The 26,423-nt window shown below is 36.7% G+C and overlaps 2 protein-coding genes across 3 annotated transcripts; one reads left to right on the top strand and one right to left on the bottom strand.

Moving 5' to 3' along the window:
• Positions 1–559: 559 nt before the first annotated feature.
• On the bottom strand, positions 560–25,774 carry parp1 (poly (ADP-ribose) polymerase 1). Of its 2 annotated transcripts, none has more exons than XM_056269195.1 (23): positions 25,521–25,774; positions 24,730–24,880; positions 24,478–24,593; positions 23,735–23,949; positions 16,857–16,938; positions 16,373–16,489; positions 16,011–16,187; positions 15,754–15,922; positions 14,489–14,629; positions 11,795–12,037; positions 11,159–11,224; positions 10,925–11,057; positions 10,327–10,522; positions 8,377–8,505; positions 8,197–8,280; positions 6,950–7,072; positions 6,734–6,862; positions 6,537–6,635; positions 4,455–4,607; positions 4,114–4,241; positions 2,791–2,852; positions 2,584–2,698; positions 560–1,410 (listed from the first exon to the last, which is right to left on the bottom strand). In XM_056269195.1, exons 1-23 carry the CDS (start codon positions 25,641–25,643, stop codon positions 1,329–1,331), a joined length of 3,033 nt encoding a protein of 1,010 aa, XP_056125170.1. In that variant the 5' UTR covers positions 25,644–25,774; the 3' UTR covers positions 560–1,328. The 2 variants fall into 2 exon arrangements, with proteins under 2 accessions (XP_056125170.1, XP_056125169.1); XM_056269194.1 differs by having other exon boundaries at positions 24,718–24,880.
• Positions 19,946–21,273, top strand: LOC130103013 (adenosine receptor A1-like). Its single transcript, XM_056269196.1, has one exon. It carries the CDS (start codon positions 19,947–19,949, stop codon positions 21,099–21,101), a length of 1,155 nt encoding a protein of 384 aa, XP_056125171.1. The 5' UTR covers position 19,946; the 3' UTR covers positions 21,102–21,273.
• Positions 25,775–26,423: the final 649 nt, after the last annotated feature.

The following is a 26,423-nucleotide window of genomic DNA, read 5'->3' on the forward strand; positions in this document are numbered from 1 at the left end:
GCTTATATAAGGGGCCTTTAAATATTGTGCGTTCAAGTAAAAAAGGCACTGCCATAGTTTATTTGTGGTATTTGTTGCAAAAATCAAAGTAAAAAATCACAGGTAAAACCATGAATGGATGAAGTTGAATCAGTTCTAAACTTTAAGTAACTTTAGAGAAAGTGCTTTTTTGCTGTCTGGGACTAAAGTTACAAAAATTGACCATAGTTCTTGCACTGTAACCATAGTTTAACTGAGGTAATTCCAACAGGACCAAAGCTGTAAACAAAAAAACAAACAAAAAAAAGGATTACAGTAATAGATTTAATGCAAATCAGATATCCACCAAAATGCCAGTTTTGTAGTAAACCCAAAATAACTTTTCATAAAGATTTAGTCAGAACAAATGCTGTGAATGCAAATACTGAGCAATTGTACTTATAATGTACAGAAATAGGTTATTCCAGTACATTTTAGTTTAATCGATTATATAAACCCCTGCAAAACATGATTTTATTTATTTATTTTCTTTGTATTATTATGGAAGCATTGGACTGAAATAAATGAGCTTCAAACTAAATAAGCCAAAACTTGTTTTATTCATGAAGCAAAGACGTTTGTCAGGACACAAACTGGCTTCTTGTTCACAAAAATTGTCGTTTACCAAAAAAAAAATTACAGGTGTGTGAGTACAGCAGCAGCCATTGCTCTTAGCTTTACATTGCAATTTTAATTGGCCAAAGTACATTTTCGCATGGGACAGAAAACTGAAAAGCAAAACCGGGACAGTACACATTTAACATACAAAATATTTGTCCAAACATGGCAATTCTAGTAAAAAGTTACTCAGTCATGGCAGGGTATATCCTAGCTTACAACACTTTTTTTTCTAAAACTGTACATTTTCTCTTTTTTATATTGAGAAGACAACCAAAAACATGTACACTACATGTGTTACAGTTAACCTGATTCCAGGTTTAGCAAAAGTATTAAAACAAAGAAAAAATCTATGAAAAATGGAAGACTGTCTACCTATTATTGTTGGTAGCTAACAAGAAAGATCTCCACAGATAAGCCCAATAATTTCTGTGAATATATACCAAAGCCTGTAAACATTTGCAACAATGCTGTGATACAATTTGTGATTGCAAATGAAGATTTAGATATAGCCACTTAACTTACTCCAAAATAACAGACTAGAGCAACTGGGAATGTGTTGCTGAAGTGCTAGAGAACTGATTTAACCATTTGTCAACTCGTATGCAGCTTGGTCTTGGTGCTAAAGCTGAAGCAGTGGGCTTCAGTGGAGTCCAAAAGCCTGTCCACATGGGCAGATCTGACCCGCTGTCTCACCAGAGAGAGGATTGATAGTTGAAGCGAATCTTCAGCAGGTATTTCAGGTTAACCTGAGCAATATCATACACAATGTACCTGAAGGAAAGTTTGAGTCAAGGGAAACACAGTGAAAGATGAATGTGTAGTTATATAAATATAGGCAGCAGCTAATAGCGAAATATGCTATTTACATTAAAGCAGCACTAAGTAGGAATTCCATTTTTGTCAAACAGTGACCCCTAGAGTTGCTGTGGAGTACTTGTACTGTCATGAATAGCACTCACGCAGAGATGGCTAGCACTCACGGCCGGATCCCCTTCCCCTGTACACCGGTACCTGTTCAGTAGGATGGACGCTGTAACGAGTGGAAATAAGGTGTGGCCCCTTTAAGAGCTGCGCGCGCCCAACACCACATGTATACGGCGGCGGGTTATTTCTGTTTGATGCTCATTTTATCAGAATTGTATCAGATCTGTTTTTTGCCGTAAAGTAATTCGTTACCTCGCGAGACCTAATATCACACTATACTTCCTAACACTGAGGCCGGCAGCCCGCCGTTTGCAAGGGTGGTTGTGCGGCTCACAGGCACCAGGGGGGTGCGAGACGACCACCATTCAACACGAAATCAGTAATATAAACATTACAATGACTCCAAAGCTGTTCGGTTAAGGTAAAAAAGTTACTTAGTTCACCTTTAAATGAAAATATAAGTATTTTCTTTACACTAAATGTAAATAGTTGTTAGATGCTTTTTCTACTTAGTGCAAATTGTGGCAGATACTGTTTGCACCTCAGTGTTATGTAGTAGTATATTATACAACAGTGTGCAATAATAACAACATATTCAGTGTATATGATTGTATTTATTATAACTATAAATGACATTACCTCCACTACACCTACTCCAAACCCTACCCCTTAAAACAACTTTATTCCTCCAATTAAATAGGCCCTTTAATTTCCACTTCTCATTTATTTTCTTAATTTTTATTTTTTTATTTTTTTTACTTCTCTCCAAGCTGATATGCGATGGGAAAAGGAATAAGTATGAGTTTTAAAAATGGCAGATTCGAACTCGGGTCGGTCACGTCAAAATAGCAGAGTGGCTATCCGCCTTGTAAATGGCATCTGCAGACAAAAGATGGGCTATTTGCACTTGGTGTAAAATAGACACTCTATTTAAATAAAATATATTTAAGATGCATATTTATGTAAAACAACAGATGAAAGACAGCAAGGAAGAAAATAATACAGAAAACTAAAGGATACTCGTTGTAGAGCAGACTTGTGTCATCAATGTTTGTGTTGACGCCTTTGCCCAGCGGAACGTCCACTCCATTCAGAGATACAGTAGCTATTGGGTCCGGAGCAGTTCTTCCCAAACCTTCAGACAGCAAAAACATGGTAAAACATTTGTCAGAAACCAAAACAGGAACTACAAAATAAGATTTCTTTCTAAATGAAGAACCACCGTACCTTTTACACTGTGTTTACCCTTTGGTAACTTTGTAACGTGCGAGGCTTTCTTCAGTTCATGCCTTTAGAGTAGAATAAAACTCAAAATCAGATCTTTATAGAGCACTCAGCAACAAATCATAAAAGGGCTTCATTTTTCAAATATCATTTGCCTTCCTAAAAGTGGTGACAAACACTACTGAAAGAAGGAAACTAATACTTCTGAGCAAAAATGCATTAAATTGACAGTAAAGACATTTATAATGTGACAAAAGAGTTATATTTCAAATAAACACGGTTCTTTTGAACTTTCTATTCATCAAAGAATCCTGAAACAAAATGTATCATGGTTCAGACAAAACATCAGCACAACGGTTTTCAGCATGGATAATAAGAAATGTTTCTTGAGCAGCAAATCAGCATATTAGAACAATTTCTGAAGGATCATGTGACACTGAAGACTGGAGTAATGATGCTGAAAATTCATCTTTGCCATCACAGGAAAAAAAAAGAAAAAAAAAAGTAATATATTCAAATAGAAAACAGTTGTATTGTAAAAACTAATAAAAATTTCACAACATTACTGTTTTTACTGTATTTTTGATCAAATAAATGCAGCATTTGTGAGCATAAGAGACAAAACAACAACAACATTTGAACAGTAGTGCATTAACTTGTTAAACTTTAGGGGCTTTCACACCAGAGGAACCTTTTCATAGTTCCTAGAACTATTGGCGGAAGTACCCAGATTTTGGCATGTTCGCACCGCAGGAACTAGGAACAATTTTAGTTCTACGATCTCCTTTTGGAAGAACTAATTTAGCTCCTACTTCAGAGTAGGATCTAAACCAGCACTATAGAAACAACCAGTGACGTTATTGTACGCCGATTGGACCAATGCACTCGAAACACCAGCATCCGCCATTTAAAAAAAAGCTGTGTAAACACAGATTATAGCCTATACATTTACTCCAGGAGGAACTAACTCTACGAACATGGAAAACAGTGATAGATGGGCCTCTTAACCTTTACGCTAAGGAGAAAATCCAACTCAACTTTGAGGGGACCAAGCGAAATATGATTATGTATTTCTGCTCAGCTAGTGTGCTCTGGCGTTCTTAGCACCGTCAAAATAAAGGTAAGCCGCGCCGTCATAATAAGTCGCAACAACTAGGGTGGCTTACGTCACTTCAGAGTTCCTACTGGCGGTGCGATTGCAACCAGGAAAATGTTCCTAAGGGAACCATTAGTTCCTAGAACTACCCGGTGCGAAAGCCCCTCTTGATACCATAATTACAAAAGGAGATTTAAAACAAAAACTAGGACAAAAAGAGCATATCTCACATGTTTCCAAGGGCAACCTCTCCTAACAGAAGGAGGCCAACAGGGTCAGCCTGGGACGTGTGGCAGTAGTTCGCACTCTTCGACACCATGTCAGCAAAGTAAACGCCTTTGCCAAACATGTAACCTGTCTGTATTAAAGATCACATAATCGGTATCGATATCATTAGAGTACAGCAGTATTGCAAATGTGTGTTTTATATCAAAGCACAACAAATATAATAAATTATGCATAAACTGAGAAAGAAACTGCTCTAATTGAGTCATTAATCAACAAGAAGATTTTTGCGTACTCATTTTTCAGAGAAAGGCAGCTAATGGCACTAGAGGGTGCAGAAACTTACCACTGGAGCCTCAGGAGGAGCGATACGTAGACCCTGAGACAGGATACCCGCGTAGTTGGTGGCGCGGGAGCCGTGCCACAACAGCTGTCGGTTGGGTAATTCTTTGAAGGGGCGGAAACGCTGGTACTCACCCTCCCTGTCGATCTTAAAGATCTAATGGTATAAAAACACAGTAGTCAGAGTTAATACGTGTTATTTTGCAGCTATGGTGTACCCAGTGCATTTATGAAACAATAATTAAACAAAAGCGTATTTATTTAGACAAGAACCTTTAGACAAAGTAGTATGCATGTGCATTTAATTATATTTGATACATCAGGCTTTTATGGCTCATATAGTATGATATAAGAGAATATAGAGCTCACACTCGACAATATATATTTTTATTTAGAGACCCAAACTGAGCAAAAATTTGTAATTTGGTTCAGATGCTGATATTTATAATGTTAAAATAAAGACGACGACATCCTGATAGCTCGTAATTTAAATCAGTGAGATCTTTACAACAGTATAGCAGACTACTAGCATAAAATGCATATCAATATCAGTTGACACCTAATAATGTCTTAGTAAGTTAAAATTTAAATGCTTAGTTTTATGATCAAAGCTCTGTATTTTTTATTGTGGGATGCAAAACATACTGTATAATGCATTGATTGAGAGATGTACAAAAAAAAAGTTCTTCAAAAGCCTGATGTATCATATTTGAAACTCACATTTTAGATAGATTTTTCTAAAAAAAAATGATGTATGGATAATCAAAAAAAACTAAGATGCTTCAGTCTAGTAAGTGTTCATATTGAAATATTACTAACAATATAAAATTATTCTTAAATCATTAAAGACTACACAGAAAAAAGAAGAGTACCACAACCTGAAGGGGGACTCTTTTTTTTTACAATTATACTAAAGGTGCTTTACGACACTTAAAAAGTATAAACTATTAATCGGATGACAGAAGGCATGTAGTAGATTGTGTAAAACAGGGTTTTCAGCTATTATTTTTTTATCATATTGGCCTCAGAAATTTGCGCATCAAATGGTACAGTTAGGGATGTAACGGTGTGAAAATTTCATATCACGATTATAGTGACCAAAATGATCACGATTATCAATATTATCACGGTTTTGTTAAAATGAGATGAAAATGTTCAAAAAGACCTGATACTTACACTGAAAACATTTCAACAAGTTTTATATTTGGAAATCAACAAACAACAAATAAAATTAGAACCTCTATGCACTTTTTTTAAGCATACACATTAAATTAGAACAACCCATTATAACGCAGCGCACTGCACATCTCTTCCATCACCACGGACACGCTTTTTTTTAGTATGGAACAGATAAAAGGTACAATGTTCCACATTGCTTTTTGTATTGTTATAAAATACATTGATGAAAAACAAATAAATGTATTTACATATAACTTACTATAAAATGAAAAGATATTTATTTTAAATGTATAGCGCAGCTTTTTCATGAGGCAACAACATTTGATAGATAGGACAGAACAAGAAAGACCGTTAATAATCTTAATGTTTTATTGGGCAAAAGTATTATAGGCCTAATATGAAAGGCTTTCAATATAGAGCGCCAGAGCGGCTTATGCGCATCCTGTGCGCAGAATGATGTGCTTGAAGCAACATGAGTGAATGCACGCAGTGCTACGCATTGAAAAGTTCAGAAAACAAGGGGAAGAGAATAGATGTTGATGCTTAGTGTATCATATCTATGCAACAGTTTATCAGTTTATTAACAGTTGTAAATTTCAGTTACTGTGCGCTTGAAGAACAATTCATAGTGCTCTCTACTCAAGAGTGATCTGACACCGACTCATGATTTAGAAACATAAATAAACTCGAGATAAAGTAACGTTCCTTAAATGAAAAACCATAGACCCTTTTCCTGGACAGGATTTACCCCGAGTTTTCAAAATCGCGATAATCGAACACTGTTTTCATGATAATTAAATTTTGAAACGATAATACTAACCATCAGGACATTTTATCGTGGTTTATCGTGAAACCGGTAATCGTTCCATCCCTAGGTACAGTAGACTTTTTTTAACGTTAATCTCACCTCCTCAACATCCAGTGTGTAGGTGTTGTGAGTAGCAGCGTGTGTGTTCTTCACATATTGTAGTATAAGCTCAGCCTCATTTGATGACTTGTCGACCACCTAGAAACACAAAATCAGTATCAAACACTACAGCATGTTTTAATCAAGGCTACCCGCAAAGGAAAATTCACTGGTCTTGCAATGAAAGACATTTTTACCTCAATTTTGGTTTTAAGTTTCTCATAGTTAATGTCAATGGGATCTTTCTTATTGTCCTCCACTCCTCCCCGTAGCAGGCTGTAGGCCACCTCGATGTCCAACAGGTTGTCCAGCATCTGCACCTTTTGCTATAAAGAATATGCAACAGGTTTAAGACAGACATCACAACAAGACTGCTGCCGAGACAATATTTTTGATAGTTGCCCAAGCCATACCTGTATGTAATCCACGTTACTCAACAGCGGTGGTTTCTTCATGCCGAAGTCATGAGGTATTAGTGTGTAGAAGCGATTGGACAGGTCTAAGATCAGTGCTTCTGAAGAGCTATCTGCCACAGCCTATAGAAATAAATGAGTTAAAATAAAAGGAGTGCATATTTGATGGACTGGTTTCACAGACAGGGCTTAAGCCCGGGACAAACCAAGCCGACGTCAAAAGCTGAAAGGCGATCAAAGCTGACTGTGTTGTCACCTCTTGTCAGCTGTTCTTGAACACACCAAAAGAACTAAAGGCGACTAGCACGTGAGTTCTGCAATCTGCACCTGCGTTGTAAGGAAATATCTGTCTATATCAGCAGGTATTTTAATATTTTCTTCATTCAAAAAGGGAAACCGAAACTAGGACTGAAAATTAGACCATTTTTCAGCAGGAAAAAAGAAAAAAGCTGTTGCATCAGTATTCAAGTGGTGAATAGCGGTTGGCGCTCTACCTTTATAAAGCAGCACCGAATGCCAATTCCACTGAATCATTCTTCTTCATTTACTTGTCACCGTCTGAACAAGGACGGCATAGAAGTTGCTCGCAATAGAAACGCATCGCTTCAGCGGATGAAATCACAAGCTTCTATTGTGAACGTGCCGCTCCGCTGCTGTGCGTGTTCCGGTGAGAAGACGTACAAGAAGCTGAGATCGTAAGGCCTGTCAAAAGCTGTTATATATCGTTCAACCAAAGCATCAATGAAATTTGTACTTTTTTTGTTTGTTTTTTCAATTGAAAGTTCTGATCTATTATTCTCTGTTATATTTTTCAATGATTTAGTGACATTACAAAGTGAACTATTTCAGGTGTTTTACATTGCACGCATTTCAATTTAAAAAATCTTTCCATTTTTAGTTAAATTATTTGGTAGTCAGGTTTTTTTTTTAAAGGTGGGAAAAATTGAGAACCACTGGATTAAGCCAAGATTAGACCTTAGTTCAATTAGGACATTTAAGTAGCTTTTATAAACGTGCCCTAGAAAAAACATTACCGCGTGTGCATCTTGATACAAAACAATGGCACAGATATATTTTTAGATATGTTAGTGCAAGTTGCTTTTCAGTTAAAACAGCTCAAACATGCATTTTATTCTGAGACTATCTTAAGCCTTGTCTGTGAAACCAGGGGGATAAATTATTTATGAATATACTGAAGAACTGGGCTTGGACTACCAAAATATAGTTTCAGAAACACTAAGACCAACCTGTTGGACCTCGCTCAGAAGGGAATAGGCACTTTGGATCTGTCGCTTGCTTAGTTTTCCCAAAGGCATCTTCTGCAAGTCAATCTGTAGGAGAAATTACACCCAGTTACAATCACATCCATCGTGACACAGACATGCGTTTCTTAATTTTGCTATAATAAAAAAAGGAAGTGCACACACCTCAAACTCAACCATGGCTTTCTTCATGCTCTCTACATCAAAGATCGTTCGGATGAGGTCTTGGATGGGTTTGGCCAACTTGGATTTGGAGCCTGCGCTTGCAGTCAACAACTTTACAGCCTCCTCATCCTAGGTAAATATATGTGAAAAAAAAGGTAGATTATAATCAACTTGTTTACCCTCATAATGCATTTGGGTCGGTTTTGACCTGGAAGAAATACCTATTCTCTAAATAAATGGAAACATTTGGAAATGTGTCAACTGCCAAAATACACATAAAATTATATTTTTTTTAAAAAGATTTTCTTTTAGTGAAATAATGATTTTTTTTTTAATTTTTGACCTGGGTATCAACTGAGGCTTCATGATGTTATGCAGATTGTTTTGATTTCTGAGTTAGATTTGTCCCAAAAATACTTATATGTATTTAAATACTTAACTTAAAATATATTTGGCCTCTTTCCCATATCTCTCACACACTTTTAGGTCTGTAACACTATATCATGATTACATTTGTAAGCTCTTCACTGAAAGCAGGGAGAAGATCTAGTTCATTCATCAAAAATCTAGTTCATTCTTTCTAACCTTTTATTCATGTTGACAGGCCCTACTAAAACAATACTATTCAAAGATGTATGCTAGGGGTGTCGCAAAATACCGGTATTGACGATAATCGTGATATTCAAAGCTTTAAATATCGACATCGTGTTAATTTATAGTGTGGCAATATACCGGTATTGGCAATAACCACGATGTTTAAAATGAATAGGACTTTTATGATAACATGACACGTATACTCCAGCGCCAGTTGAGGTGGCAGTATTGCACCCGCTGACATCTATCAAATGAGAAGAAGACGCAGCGCGCGCCCGCGCAGCCACTCTGGTATGGGAGTTCTTCGGCTTCAAAGAAAACAGCACTTTAAAGGGGGTCGCACACCGGACGAGAAGCGCAGAGAATTCTTTAAAATTCGAACACATTATTTTCTAGGAGTTTACACACACCACCGGCACCATTCGGCGTCAGTCCGCGACGCCCAGCAATGGCTCGGATTTTCAGGTGAGATTCTCAAATCATTCAGTTAACGGATGCGCTCTGACTGAGGTAAAGTGTTCAGACTGCAGACTTTGCAACGATTGTACTTAATTGTACAGTACAATCATAACATAGTACAGACATGATCTTAATTTCATAATGTCCTTAAACATAACAATATTGCTGGCCATGAACTGATTGCTGGCCATGAACTGATGTGCTCCGACGCGGCGCGGAGCTGCGCTTCTCGTCCGGTGTGCGACCCCCTTAAGCCCAATCTGCAGAATGTGTAGCCACCAACCTTTTTACCCATCTCCGTGTCCATCACCCTGCGGATTACGCTATTTTACAGAGAGTAAATTGCGATTATTTTACTAGTCATGGAATGGGAAATGTGACACCTGTTAACAGCGGGTTTTCGTTTTCATATGTTTAAATAAAGGGTGATTATTAAGTACCCCGTTTTCTTTACTCGTCTTATTTTTGTATTTGCACTTGATTTGTTTTGTTCAAATCTGCATGACTTGCACCGGCGCAACAATAGGTTTAAGAGCTTTCCAGTTCTTCAGGAAACATTCAGACAGTGTTTCGCTCCAGTTTGAAACCACATATAGCCTACTTCACATGCTTGTCTTACTTCACAAAAATGTGCATTCAAATATAAGAACGCAAGAAGTAAAAATGCAAAAAAAGAAAAATTAAATAAACAAAGTAAAAATTAATTTGACATTTTTTCCCCCAAGGTTTCTATAGATATCGCGATATATTGATATCGTGAATTATTTTGGCCACAATAACCGTGGTGTGAAAAATCTAACATCGTGACAGCCCTAATGTATGTACAATTCTGGCAATGCTTTTGAAATCAAACTCATGTCCAACCGTTCTCTGGCTACATGTTGTCCCAGTTCTTACCTGTCCGTAGTCAATCTCAAGAGGGTAAAACTTATTGGGGTGTTTTGTGAAGTTTCTTGAGGCCCAGGAATTCCCTGTCTTTTCCTCATACACACTGCAAAAATTATCCATTGCAGAGTTCTTATCGTAAAACTTGTCCAGTTTGTTTCCCCCAATGGTGGTGCCGACTCGACCCCATGACCTGAACACCCAGTATCTGAAAAAGCAACACAAGCATGCTCAAGAAAAGTGGAAATTGGTGCAATTGCTGATATAAAATAATTAAAAGGTATTTCCCTTATAACAAGTGCACATTACAAAATGCTTGCATTAATGAACCTACATTTATTGTACCATAAATTCACACTTTTATAAGAGAAATGCCTTATGGGAAACATGCATAAATATTCAAATATTTTAAGGTTTTGAAGCAGGTGTTGGATAAAAATGCAGCTGGCAAAGCGCATACTTTTAAGTCTAAGAAACTCATATACAGTATGAAATTACTTTTTTTTTAATTGCCTGAATATAGATGTACTAAATAGTACTGTGTTTGAGATGAAATTATGTTTTTATAACAGTAATCCATAGTAAACCACAAAAAATGGGTAAAGCTCACCGTTTCTGGACGTCATCCTCCAGCAGCTGTAATTTGTAATATGAATTTGTCCCTCTAACAATGTCCACGAGACCCAGTGTGGCGCTGTAAATCTTCCCATTCTGATCCAGAACGTGAGCACAGTCTTCCAGACCTGAGCAATTAAATCATGAATAAGGCACTGCACAATCAAAACATATCAAAATATAGTATATTGACTTTGAATGAGTTATGGGAAAAAGGACTCAGTCTCACCTGAGGCAGGATCTACGGCTGCCCCTCCTTTCACTGTCAGTTTCATTTTCTTTGATTTGCTTTCAGCTGGGGGAGTAATAAAAATTATTATTCAGCAAAAATAATTATTGTAGTTAAATATCATGTAGGCGTGTTTCTGAAATCTTTCTGACAGTGCATTTATGCATGTATATAAATGGAATAAAAAAAAAAATGCTTAACAACCCTAGAACAAAACTACAATAAATTCAAATAAAAGGAAACCCTGTTTATTTCTTAATGAACGTCCCTGGATTTATAATAGAAATTTGATAATATTATATAAATTATAAATAATAATAATATACTTTATTAAATATTTTCATATAATATAGAATGATTATAATATATTAGTTACATAATTATATAACATTTCATCTATAATATTTAATATATTGTACATTTGATTAAAATAATATTATTATCAAAGCTTAAAATGTTTTACCCAATTAAATCCCACCCAAAATCATTTCCATATTTTGATTTAATCTCAAATATTTTATACAATTGAAGTTAAATGTTTTGCGAATATAATTAATAAAAAATAAAAACAAAATCTCATGTAAAATCTTGCTTCATAAGACGATTTACAGAAAAATTTAAATACATCTCTCTAACCTTTTTCCTCTTTGACTCTGCCGGTACTCTTTGAGGAATGAGCTCCAGTGGATTTGGAGGCCGCGCTTGCAGCCTGGGCCTCGACTTTAACTTCAGCACCCCAAGGGGAGATGCTGTGCAGGGAGATGAGCTCCTGGAGGGCCTTGCCCGACTCCTTGATGTCAGTGAGGAAGTCCTCTGCCACCACACGCACACCTGCGTCCCTCACCTCCTCCATCTTCTTACTCATTTTTTCAATCTCCTCTGAGACACAAGAAGAACAGAGCGGGTTATTAAGGAGTTTCGAAGTGACACGGCAAAAAATAAATAAGCTGGCGAAAAATCAGAAGGGACAAATGTATTAATCGGCAAGCCGATTCGTGTGAGAACATACTGGCCTATACAGGACACCTAGTTAACACGCACACCTCATTTTGTATTATAGACTCTTAAAATTAAAGGTTCCAAAAGGGGGTTTTCTCAGCGATGCCATAGAAGAACCATTTTTGGTTCTCCAAAGAACCTTTAAGTGAATCGTTCTTAACCCTTTAGGCACCAGAGGTTTTTTCCTAAAACGTTCGATTTTGACATCTTAATTTCAAAAGGCTATATCTTAAAAGTGATAAAAGATAGAGACTTTCTGTAAATTAGAGAAATATTAAGTTTATGTAGGGATTACATTTTCCCATCTAATTAGCATCATATGACGTCATATGGTGGCGGCAATCTTGGATTATAGAATTTTCATGAAAAGTCACGTTTAAATGATAAAATGCAGCACTTCTTTCCCCCCAAAATGTCCATCACCTTCTGTATGCTATATTGCACAATACTGAATGCTCAGGTATATAGTAAGTAGTAAACAAACTGTGTAAATCATTACTAATAAATGGTAGAAACAAACCGAATGCATGTAGTGGTTGGCCTTTTGCTGTAGAGATTTTCCATTTACTAAATACAGTAGGCACTGTGATTCCATGTATGGGGCACATATATATTATTCATATGACATACAAATACAAGTAGACAAGACCACCACGTTGCCTCCTTACTGTCCTATGAATACTTCGACATCGTCTAACTTACCCAGTGGTATTAGACAAAGTCTCCACCACAATACTGTCGCCGCGATTGCGGAGAGGCTCTGATAAAATGGCTCACAGGCACACTAGCTCCGCTTTTGATCGCACTGATTCAATGCGCTCTAACTCGAACATTTTGTATAGAAACTAGGGCTGGGGAAAAAAATCTATTTTTTGATTAATCGTTTTTAAAAATGTGGTCGATTCAAAATCGATTCTCAACGGCCACGAATCGATTTTTTCCATATTCAGGGCTCGCGTGCTGCGTCTTCTCACTCTGCACAAGCCAAGCGTCAAGCGCTGCAGGCGTCGATACACACTCGTGTTTAGGAGTCGGGACATGATTCACTTGCACAATCAGGCCAGCATTGCATCGTAACTAACGTTTATCATTTTCACGTCTTTTTTAAGTTTTACCAGTTTAAACATTCAAGCAATTTTAAACTATCCAGTGTGCTTGTGCACTCGCGCATGTTTTTCATTGCGTGCACATACAGTAAAGCCTAAATCCGCCTCACAAACAGCTCGCCAGTAACAAAAGTTATTTTTCGTGGATTATATCGCTTTAACAGTTAAAAACACGCAAAATGACTCTGGTCTTGGTGAGTAACCGCGTAAAGACAGTCGGTTATGTCTTAAATAAGCATAAAACGCGTGTGACAGACAGTATAATGAAACAGTAATGGATCCGTGCACTAGTTCTTAAAGTGAACGCAGCCATATGTGTCTGTCATTAATTTTGTTGTCAAAACAACATAATATAGCATTAATTGTAAGGAATCAGAATTAATAGCCTATGTATTTAATTCAGTCAGGAACTATCCAGTGTTGTTTTACATTGGATTACTTTATTCAGTTTCTGTAGTATTTCTGACCTACCCAAAAACTTTTCTTTTTATGTCTCTTTATTTGTGTCTTTAGGCCTATTCTATTGTATTTATTTGTGCTACTTTTTTCAATTTAATTCAAAGATTGAAATCAAGCTTCCATGTGTTGCATAAACTCTTAACAAAAAAATGACCCCATTGTAAAAACAAACATTTAGGTGAGATCAATGTAATAAAAAATTGTCTAAAAAATGATAACTGACATTTAGACTGAGATTTGTATTACATTTATATTCATTATAGTCGAATCGAGAATCGAAATCAAATCGAACTGTGAGCTTGTGAATCGAAATCGAATCGAATTTGAACATCTGAATCGATACCCAGCCCTAATAGAAACATGAAGTTTTTTTGATTCGGGGATGAAGTATGACATGTCTGCCATCCAGTGGAGCGAAACTAACGAAATTTGACACCCAATTTGACAAAATCGGCCGTTTTATTCAGTGCCGCATCTTGTCGAGTAAACTCGACCGTGGCGCCTAGAGGGTTAAAAGTGTAAAGACCATTTTAATAATATAAAGAACCTTTTTCCACTGTAAAGAATCTTTTGTCCAGTGCAAAGGTTCCATGGATGTTAAACGTTCTTCATGGAACCATCAATGCCACTATTAAAGAATCTTTATTTTTAAGAGTGTATTGGGCATTACTTAATTTAGTCAGTGCAAACCAGCTAAACACAAAATCTGTCTATTTAGCAAGGAAGCTCACTAGAGTTTGTAAAAGAGCTACAGAGCATCACTCACTCTTGCTGCTGATGCAGAGAGCAGATTTGTTGGCAGTGCCTGTGATTTTTCCTCCCAGTTCTTCCACTGCATTTTTCAGCTCATCTTTGTTCTTGCTTAGTTTTCCCACAGCCAGCAGCTTCAGTCCTGTCAGAGGCTTATCTAGAGAATACATTTAGACAAAAACATTTTTAGTTTATACCCATAAAAATTGAAAGAGCAGAGTAATCCTTAACAACCTGCTTGACAAATTATCAGTTCCTGAGAGAATATTAAATAATACAAGTGATAGACTGAAGCAGATTGTCCAATATCTGGCCATTTTGAGATCAACCAGGCTTCCATCCACATATTTTGGATAAAACTTTCATTGTTGCATGAACCGTCCCTTTAAGTAAACAACAAAATAAATGTAGCGTTCATTTAATTTCAGCAATATTCGTCAGTATTATTGACAAATGAAAATAGTTTTCATTAACTGAAATAAAACTTATTTTATTTCAGTTAGTTGCCAAGGCAGCATTTCTAATTTTTGTTTAAGTTAATGTACTAAAACGTGTTATATTAATATCATCGATATACCAGTTAAATTAATATTTTGAATTTTTATTTGAAGATTTTTGGTTTCTGAAGAGTTTTTTGGTTCTAAGGTTTTTTTTGTTTTTGTTTTTAAATATGTCTAAACTGGTTTTAGTTATAAGTTATACTTTAATTCAAGCAACAAAGGTTATGGTTTAGTTTTAGTTAACTATAACTCTTTTAAAAATAATTAAAAATAAAAGTTCAATTAGAATATAAACAAAAAAACAAAACAAAAAGACAATAAAATATAACTTTGTATGTATTTAAAATATAAAACACAGGTTCCTCTGTCCAGCGCCCATCATAATGTCGATCATTAATAATAATTCACCTCATGACAAGCAAGCTGATCTCAACATCACCACTGAGCCTACTTTCCCTCCATAATGTAATTAACACCCATTTGGGTGGCGATAATGATGGGTGGGAAAAACACAAACAGGAGCATTTTTCCCATTTGAATGAAAGGCTTATAAAAGCCCATATTACAGTGATAGGTGAAAGACAACACAGCGAGAGAAAATAAATGAAAATATAAAAGTCAAAGCTAATTCAAAACATACTACAATAGCCTATAAAAAATACACATATAATTTTGCTTACATCTGATAAGCTATCATTATTTGTGTGGGCATCCGCTGTTGACCCATACGGATCCCCTAAATAAACATCAGTATTTCTCAAGGTTTCTCTCAGTCACTGACCTGCAGGCACCTCTGAGAGGTTGTTACTGGAGGAAGTGGACATGCTCGGGACGGCTGAGGTCACAGTAGCAGACAAGGGGGTGGGGGCCGCAGGAGGAGCATCTTTGGGAAACAAACGGTCCTGCCGTTTGAACTTAAACTTCTTCAGGAAGGGAATATCACTGAACTCCTGAGGAAGTATACCATTGTCAGGAGTCAGGACATGTTAGGATTAGGAGAACTGCGTACTGAAATTCAAAGACCACAGATCTACTAACCGTAGGAGTGACCCAGTCTTTGCGATCAGGTGTCTGAGTCTTGAATACACACTTGGTCCATGCAGAGATGTCTCCAGTACAGTAGTATGCATCACTCTTAAACACAAGTTGCCCTTTGCAAGTCTCACAAGGCTTTAGGGACCCAAACGCCATGCAATCTGATAGCCGGTCCACAACCTGTCAGTCAAATACAATTTGAATTAAAGAAATGATACACAAAGTTATAAAGGTATAGTGAAAATAGTCAAAGATTGTACTTGGTATCTGACTTTTGATGCTGCTGCTATTGAAATTGCCAGTCAGACAGCGAGCATCAGGTCAAATCAGCATGGAAATACAGTTTTTCTGTATTGCACACTTACATTTGACTCCCCAGAGGGAATTTCCTGTTTGTTAGCAATAAGCAGTTCCTTCATGTCATTGATGGAGCAGAACTTCTTTAGCTTGTCTTTAATTCCCCAGATCAGCTGGCTTTGCTCCTAGAATACATCAAGAACCAGACAAAAGCATTTTTAGGCTGATATATTTTCTTATATTTACAGAAAAAACAAAGAGCAATGAGTTAAATGTAGGGAGCCAACGCTACAATACATTTTTTTTTTACAGATGCCACGGCTCTGTAGTGACAGCGGGGAAAAAGAATCCTAAATGCAAATAATAAAATGCAACTAACTATAAAATCATGTTAAGAGTAGAAAAACAAATAGGGGTTTGAACGTTTAAATGTGCAAAATAAAAATAACTTTATTTCTACAATATATTGGTGTAAATTAATTTGTTAATAGGTAAAAATGATCCACCATAATCCATACCATGTTATAGATGATCTCAGAAAACATCTCATACCTTCAGTTTCAGCTCCAGTTTTTCATTTTCTTTCTTCTGTTTCTTAGAGACTCCTCCATCAACATCATCTGTCTTTCTCTTCCTGAAACAAAAAACAAAACAAAAAAACATTTATAAAAACAAACAACGAAGACGACCAGATGCACGAGCCTAAAACACTATGAAAACATATTGAAAATTCTAGTGGTCATTTTGAAATAAGGACATTACTTAAATACGCTGCAAACAACCGACTTATTTCAATAAAAAATTCTGAGTTTCTTGATTCTCAATGGTCAACTGAGGTATTCACCAGTTAAATACTTCTGCATAAGGATGCTATTCTTAATTATGAAAACTGAAATAAAATAAATAAAATGAAAAACTTAAACCTAAAAAAAAAAAAAAATCAATTAACTAACTGAAAAAAAATGTTTAAGATGAAGTACTAAAATTGCTAAAAAAAAAGAAAAAAAGAAGCTAAATAGTAATATTAAGAAAAAGTTAAAATGTCAAAAGCACATAACAAAATGAATAAAATACTATAATGATATGCAAATAATACTTAAATTACACTGCTACATTGCTCCTTTATATTGATGTAAATAGGATATTCTCACTGTAAACTTGAAAAAACAAACCCTGATCCATGATCTGAATGGTGAACTTTTCCACCTTGTGGATTTGAGTTAATCCTACAGAGAGATTTTGGCCTCCTCTGAGCTCGTGTAGCGGCTCATCTGTCAGTGGACCTCATTAGAAGATTATCAGTCCTGTGAGTCACAGTCATGTCTGGACAGGTTCCTCTGTCCGGCGCCCATCATAATGCCGATCATTAATAATTCACCTCATGACAAACAAGCTGATATCAACATCACCACTGAGCCTACTTTCCCTCCATAATGTAATTAACACCCATTTGGGTGGCGATAATGATGACCGATAGTGGGAAAAACACAAACAGGAGCATTTTTCCCATTAGAATGAAAGGCTTATAAAAGCCACACAGTGATAGGTGAAAGGCAACACAGCGAGAGAAAATAAATGAATATAGATGTGGCATCTTTTGCTAATGGATAGAACATTTCTAAGTAGATCCAAAGAAGTCAAATGCATTGGCAGAACATAGACAAACAACAACCGACGAGTGACATCTCAAAGCAATAATACGAAGCATAAACGACAGACTTGGTATGTACATCAATAATATTTACTTTTAATTCGATGTTTTGAAATTTTATATTTTGCTAAATTTTAAGTAGGGGTTTACTGATACCCTCATGTCACGATTCAACACAGATCACGATAGGATATTATTGCGATACTGCAAGACGTATGGTAAAAGGTTAACAAAAATTGTTTTACTGTTGATTAAAATGCTAAATTTGGTGTTAGATTGTGTGTGCAAATGAATAGAATGGACTTGGTGCTAGAAACCCAAAGCACAGGACAATACAGACACCAGAATAACAATATTCATGATTCTGGAGCTGAAAATACTGAATTATTTCAGAAGAATATGCCTGGACTCCGTCACTGACTAGATATACAGAGGACAACTTTTGAAGTGGATCAAAAAAGTGAATCAAAGTTGTCCTAAGACAAGAACGGTATTGTTCAAAAATCATGTATAACTTTGATGAAAGGTTTTGATCCACTTCAAATGTTGCCTACTGCATTTAAAATAATGTAGGCCACTTTTTACTGGTAATCATGAGACATTTAGCATTAACAGGACCCACAAATATTCCCCCATTGCATTATTATACAGTACATTCAACATTATATATTGAAGTTTAATGTAGTGCTCATACTAAAACTCTGAAAACTCACACAGTAATTTTTATTTTGGGTGAACCGTACACAATATGTATTGTCACTATCCACGATACATATTGTTGCATTTTTGTATGGCGATATATTGTGAAACGATACATTGTCACACCCTTAATTTTAAGTACATTTCTTTGTTTTACTTTAACATTTAATGTTTATATAATAATTAATAATAATATATTGTTTATTTGAAATTTATACTTGTACTTTTATTCAGCAAAAGTGGCAGTTTCTGTTACAAATCAATTGTTCTTTTAAACTTCCTATTCAAATAATCCTGTAAAAATGTAACAGTTTTCATAAAAATAATAAGCAGCACAACTTTTTTCAACATTGATAACAATAAGAAATGTTTCTTAAGCACCAAATCAGCATACAATGATTTCTGAAGGATCATGTGACACTGAAGACTGGAGTAAAGATGCTGAAAATTCAGCTTTGCCATCACAGGAATAAATTACATTTTAACATATATTTGTTATTATATTAATACAAGCAGGGCTTGACATTAACTTTTTTGCTCACCAGCCACTGTGGCTAGTGATTTACCAAAGTTACTATCCACTTAGCATTTTCACCGGCCACAACTTTGACATCGATACCATAGGGAAAAACTGCTATATAGATATTTTTTATATTATCTCATAATTTGGCAGCCGGTATATTAGACTTCTGTCATTTCAAGACCTGACCCACGGACCCATTATACTGTTTTATATAGCCAATATACTTGTCTTTATGTGCACACACTTTAGGAGTGAGCATAAAATCTGCGGGAATGAGTAAAATTATACTGAATACACGCAATCTCACGCCGAAATTTAAGCCCTGTAACACACTAATATTAATCCGGCGCAAATGAAACGAGTGAGTGAAGGGTTTGAGTGTCAACTCCCTGTCGGAGAGATTAGAGAGAAAGAACGCGCAGCTGCTATTGTGTATCCTGCTGAAGAGTGTCAGATATTTCAGTATTGATATGATATGTATGGAAAAATCAACAGTTTTGACAACACTAAATTGCATTTAGTTTATTATTTCAGATGCCTTTTTAAAAGACTACAATTAAAAATGTATATAAAATTCGACCCATCATATTGGCTAGTAGGAGTGACTGCGTTACACACGCCACTGCTGAAATCCACGGTCAATTCCTCATTTAAAGGCACAGTAAAGGCAATCAGATTGACCATTTTATATCATTTTAATACAAAGCTTAATAACTGATTTTCAATCATCATTTTTCTTCCTGGCTTGGTTTTATATCTACAGGTCAAAATGAATGAGTCTATCGCCAACTTCACTTTCTCGCCGACTCTGCTCTACCTCAACACGACTTTTATGAATGTCACCTCTTATGAAAATAACACATTTGTGCAGTTCACCTACGGCCTGTCCACCATGTCCACACTTACGCAAGGTAAACTTACTCAAACTACCTCTACTACTACTACTGCTACAACTACAACAGCTGCACCCAACATCCTAGCATCAATAAACCTGCCGTACATGATAGCCGAGCTCATAATAGCCCTCCTCTCCACCGTGGGCAACCTGCTGGTTTGTGTTGCAGTGGGATTGAACCGAAAGCTCCAAACGGTTACGAATTACTTCCTGGTGTCGCTAGCAGTGGCGGATATATGCGTGGGTGTCCTGGCGATCCCTTGCGCCATTATGACAGACCTGGGAATTCCACGGCACAATCTGTATCTGTGTTTGCTAATGTTATCTGTGCTCATCATGTTAACCCAGAGTTCCATCTTCAGCTTGCTGGCGGTTGCTGTGGAGCGTTACGTGGCCATTTTCATGCCCTTCCAGTACCACCGGCTCATGACACCTCGCAACGCAGTGCTGGTCTTGTGTATGACTTGGACGCTGGCCTTCCTGATCGGTCTGGTGCCACTGATGGGCTGGTTCAAGCCGCCACCTGAGTCGGGCTACTGTTTCTTCGTGTTTGTGGTGGATATGACCTACATGGTCTACTTCAACTTTTTCGCCTGCGTCCTGTCCCCACTGGTGGTGATGTTCCTCATCTACGCGCAGATCTTCGTCACGGTCAAACGTCAGATGAGGAGGATTGCAGCAGAGCGGGGCGGCGCGACCAACACAGAGGGAACGGCGAAGATGAAGAAAGAGATGAAAATGGCGACTTCGCTCTTTCTGGTCCTCTTCCTTTTCACGGTCTGTTGGATTCCGCTACATATCATAAACTGCTTCCTGCTGCTGTGCCCTTCATGTCCCGTTCCCATACCGCTGCTACTAACGGCCATTATTCTCTCCCACGCAAACTCTGCTGTTAACCCTTTCCTCTACGCCTACAAGATGAAAACCTTCAGAAAAGCCTTCAAGGCTATCTTTCTATGCGGCAGGGGCATCAGTGATGGTGATGAGCAGCATGATGATGGGGGACGCAACAACACCCAAAGAAGCTGAACGCTAACACTTAATCTAGTCCTAAAGTAAAGACTGAAAAGAATCAAAACAATGGGAGTAAAAACTAAATTCTAAGGTGATTTGATGTGTAAATCCAGACCTATATTTTCTATGAGTCACTCTTGTCTATATGTTTCTAAGAAACATTCTTTGATTTGAGAGAGAAAACAAAACACTATTTTTTACTCACGACTTCAGACTAGGGCTGCACGATTTTGGGGTTGGGGGGAGTGGAGGAAATTAGGGATGTGACGGTGATGACATTTTCCCACCGATTAATCGACATCACACAACTCCAGCAATACTGGTATCACCGGGTTGCCGTTGGAGTTTTCCCCTCATTTCCACCTCGCCTTTTAATTTGCTTATGAATGCCCAAGCAGCCGTGTTCATTTTACTTTTACATTTTACGAATTAGCGGCAATTCGGGAACAGAAATTGCTTGAATGGTGGGTTTATTATTATTATTAATGAAAAACACAACAAAAAACACCAAAAACGACAAACTTAAAACATAGAACTTTTTAAATAAAACGAATAAGATGGCTTTATAACAAAACAAATAAGCACAGCAGTCTCATTCTTGTGGTGCACTTGAATGTATGTGTAATTTAGAAGTGTTACCTCCTTCATCAGGCAAAGTTTACAGATTGCCTCATTCAGGGTTCCCACACCTTGGTTAACTTCAAATTCAAGGACCTTTCAAGGACTTTCCAGGTCCAATACCCTCAAATTCAAGGACTTAATGTGGGGACACATTTCAAGTGAGAGCAAGGTTACATCGTGTTACCTTGTAAGATACATTGTTACAGTTTTGCGCGCATGAACGTCATGGCAACGTACAACATAAAGTACCTCACGCGGGAAACACTTAACATAACGCGTAAATGCGCGTAACTAAGGTAAATCAATCAACCTAGTATGCATAGGTCACTAAGTGTTGGCGAAATAACACATTAGTGGACCGGAGGGAATAATGTGGAATTTTTTCCAGAGAACTTCTTGCACAAAATAAATTCAAGCACTTTCAAGGACCTGTATCTATGCATGCTTATTTTGAAAAACTTTCCAGGGTCTTGAAAATTATTTTTCAAACTTTCAAGGATTTCAAAGACCCGTGGGAACCCTGTTCATTAACGTCAGTTTGTAGTGTCCTCTAACTGAACTAAATTATTTTTATTACTATAAAAAATTTAAACGACAGTGGGGGTCAGTGCCACGGTAGGCAAGAGATGTTATTGGTGTGCGACTGAACACCTGTAACACAAACTATAGCAGCAAGCTAATTTGTTTCTTATAAAAATTTTGATTGCGATTTAATTGCGACATTTAAAAAGCTCCAGGTTTGCTATGATTGTATGTATGGCTGTACAATTTGGACAAACATTTTGTGATTTTATATTACTAAAATAATAGTTATTTGAATATGATTATAAATAAAAAAAAAAAAAAAAAATTTAAACAAAACAATACAACTACTGTAATATTTCACTGTAAAATAAAAACAGTCAAGTTCATTTTACAGTACAACTTTACAAATACAATACTAAATTTTATTCCTGCATTCATTTTTTTCATTTTAAAATATTAAAGATCAAAATTTTATATTGGCGGGAAGAAAAATATCCAGCCAATATAAAAGTTTCCCGCCAAATAATTGGTCGTGCTCAGCGCTTGTCATATATCACAACTATACAGTGTTTTCAACCACATGGCCTAATTTTTATTTTAGGTTTCAGACATTTAAATACACATAAGTACTAGCAAAACAATACATTTATAGTTTGTAAAATACAATCTGGTGTCTATGGAAGCAGCAATAACAATCCATTCAAATATAATTTGCTGACGTGTTTTATTCATATCAGATACACATAGTGTAAGTAACTATAACATTTACTCTATTCTTCTCCTAGTTCACCGGCCACTTACTTTCATGTATTTCGGGAGAAACTGATGAATTAACGTGCTGTAAATCCGACTGACAGGACTCTTTGGACTGTGGCATAAACAAACGCGATTCTGGCTCAACATCAGCCACCTATTGGCCCAAACCTAATATATGCATTCAATTAAATCGCAGAAATTGTGATTTGATAATAGCACTAATCCACATTGTGGTTTTATTCCGATTAATTGTGCAGCCCTACTAAAGACCATAGACAACGATACTTTACTCCTGTATGAAAAGTATGATGCATCCACACAAAATCTATTAAAGGGTTAGTTCACCCAAAAATTCAGTGTTGCACACAATAAGTATTCTCGTCGCTTGATAAACTTATGGTTGAGCCACTGTAGTCACTTGGACTATTTTAACTAACTTTTCTGGGCCGGAAAGTTTCAATAACATAGAAGCCTATGGAGGAGTAAGACAGCTCTCAGATTTAATCAAAAATATCTTAATTTGTGTTCCGAAGATGAACGAAAGTCTTACGGGGTTGAAACAACACATGAGGGTGAGTAATTACTGACAGAATTTTCATTTTTGGGTGAACTAACCCTTTAAGCTGAAATTGCTACACAAACCTATCTAGTTTACATAAACAGGTATGCTGCATTTCTTGTAAAAATAAAAGCATTCTAAAACTGTGCTAATACAGTTTGACAGCAAAAAGAAATCAGACACTCACCCTTCATTCTTCACTGCAGGAAGTCTTTTCTTCAGCTCCTCCTTGTCTTCATCTCGTAGAGCTCCGAAACCTTTGAGCTGGGCGGCACTGTACTCTGGTTTAAACAATAGTTCCTCACGCCGGCTCACAAAGCAGCTAGTGTGGTACCAGCGATCTATCAGACCAAGCTGAGGTTTCTCTGGGTCCACTGACTTCTTTGACACACGGATGTAGTCCTGAACATCAGCAGGGAAGATTCAGATTATTTTATTTAATGCCATGTCAGCATTCAAAGCTATTTTCATGGCAAAAATTAAATTACAAAAATACAAATATCATATAAATACAAAAAAAAAAAATATATATACAAAAACAGCAAGTCATATTATACAAGATTTTTTTAATTAACATATGATAAAAAATCCAAAACCGTTTCAGGCATAATCTGATTAAATATGTCCTTAAATAAAGTAACTTCATAAAAGAGCATTCTGCTTGTACTAAGTCCAGGACAATCCAATAAAATATGACAGATAAGGGAATCTTACAAAACATGCTTAAAGTTGGGTCTTCGCCTTTAAGTAAAAAACCATGGGTCAAACTTGTGTGACCCATACGACATCTGGTGTAGACCGCTTGATCAAGTCTAGCTTTAAGAGTGATAAAAAGTCTGTTTGTAATTTCCCAGCAGGGAAGAACAGATTAACTCATGTCTTGTGTTCAAAAAGCATAATTTGTTAAACAAAAGATAATGCATTATGTACCTTTTCAATCTTTTGATCACATCCCTTGCAGGTGCTTCTGTTGGATTTGGCGTACTCCACTGCAAAGTCATTCAGTATCTTTTCCCCTTTAGCTGCTCCCTTCTGCTCACCTTTCCCTGCAAAGCAATGAGGATTAATTAATTTAAGACTTAGTGCCTAACTGCTTTGCAGCCCATATGGCAAATGAAACCAAACAAAATCAGTGCTTAGGTCAAAAGGACTATAATTTTAACAAATCACCTCCAGTAGCACCTCCATTCTCAACGGCTTTCTTCACTTTCTCCTGGTCATCCCAGCGCAGGTCAGTAAATCCAGATATGTCAGAGGGTGACTGTACTGCAGCCCGGAGCCAAAAGCAGGAAAAATGGTGCCAGTGAGGCACTTTGCCATCAAACATGGGAGACTGTGAGAGACAGACAGGTGCGGGATGATTAAGAAACATCCGCTAAAACACTAGTTCCCTGCTAAATGAAACTGAAAGCACACACACACACACATAACATTACAGCAGTCAGCAGCTTGGTCATTTTTGGTTGAGGATTTGCAGTAAAACAGATCATGTCTAAACATATATTGTGTATTGTACAGCTCTATTACTTGTCAATTGTTACAGAAGTCTATCATAACCAAATGTAAACATTGTGTTTATTAAGCCATGAATCCAACTATAAGAGATGTGAAATTCAGTCATTGCAAACAAATAGTTTCTTTTGGGATTCATTGTATTATCATCAATTCATTACAAGAACACAGCTTATTGTTTCCACATTTCCATTTGTTTCTTGTTAATGTTGTCCAATGCACCACTAAAAGCAATTGCAAACTGATGTCCATATGAAATCACTGTTGATATATTCAATTCCATAACCATTTAAACTCATCTTGGGCCTGCAAAACTTACATACATAAGTGTAAATAATGCAATTGCATTGACTAAGTTACACTATGCGTTCAAAAGCATACCTGCAAAATTTAAATGCATTTACACCAAAATACTGATGTTTAATAGCAGCATTGGGTCAAAGTAGCACATTAGTCATTACCTGCACCATAATGGCCATTCTCAGCGAGTCCTTAGCAATGTTTTCTTTGCATTTCTTGCAAGAGGCGCGTCCACTTTTCGCATATTCGGCTTTGTAGAGCTTGTCGTCCTGTGAATCAGCCATTTCTGCAGATATAACTGTGAAATATGAACGTTTTGCGGTTTAATTCTAGTCAGACAGGGACACAACTAACGTTACAATGCAATGAGAAATAGCACTCAGTCCGCGTGCAGAAGCACCAGGCAGAAACAACCGCGCAGAATACCAGCCCAAACTAATCGAGTCTACATTCCTCTAGAGTAGAGAATACGCACAGGCAGAATTAATCGAACTCGAGCGACCTTTCCGATAATGACAGTGTATTTTTAGTGACATGTTTGTTTTAAACATGACACTTGTACTTCCACAGTGGTAAGGACAGTGGTGTTGTGTTGTTAATGATAACTTTCATTCCTTCTAACTTGATAACTGCTCATTCCTCTATGAAGTGATGGGAGAAACGCTGGTGACGCATGCTGGTCAGAACTGTTAAAACAACTTTTTTACAAACCAAATTATGTTTTATTAAAAGTGTCATCTATGAAATGCAGTTGACAAAGATCATATAATACTATCGACAGTATAATATGTGTTAATGTAAGGCGTATTTTGTTTGTTTTAAGGAGAGCTTGCTATTCAGGCCAATAAGAGACTAACTACAACTCTTCCTTAATATTATGACAAATTTGTCATTAAAATGTCTACAAATTTATTAAAAACATATAGACAGTGTCTCACGAGTCGGGTAACAAAAAAACATTGAAATAGTTATGACCACGAATCCCTGGTTCGAAACAAATGATTCGCAAAGGTTCAGTTCTGAAGCTTCACGAAGCAGTTTTGAAACCGTCCATGACTACTAAA

Source organism: Rhinichthys klamathensis, unplaced genomic scaffold, assembly GCF_029890125.1.
Source record: "Rhinichthys klamathensis goyatoka isolate OS25496 unplaced genomic scaffold, OSU_Roscu_1.1 h1tg000281l_1, whole genome shotgun sequence".
NCBI classification, from domain to species: domain Eukaryota; kingdom Metazoa; phylum Chordata; class Actinopteri; order Cypriniformes; family Leuciscidae; genus Rhinichthys; species Rhinichthys klamathensis.

What these genes read in the sequence shown, in the direction of transcription:
- LOC130103013 (XM_056269196.1), top strand. Translation starts at nt 19,947, where the DNA reads ATGAATGAGTCTATCGCCAACTTCACTTTCTCGCCGACTCTGCTCTAC.
- parp1 (XM_056269194.1), bottom strand. Translation starts at nt 25,643, where the DNA reads ATGGCTGATTCACAGGACGACAAGCTCTACAAAGCCGAATATGCGAAA. An exon ending in TTGAGATTGACTACGGACAG is followed by an intron (nt 8,506 to 10,326) that starts GTAAGAACTGGG and finishes ATATTTACCTAG; the next exon opens with GATGAGGAGGCTGTAAAGTT. An exon ending in GAGGTTGCCCTTGGAAACAT is followed by an intron (nt 2,853 to 4,113) that starts GTGAGATATGCT and finishes TCTACTCTAAAG; the next exon opens with GCATGAACTGAAGAAAGCCT.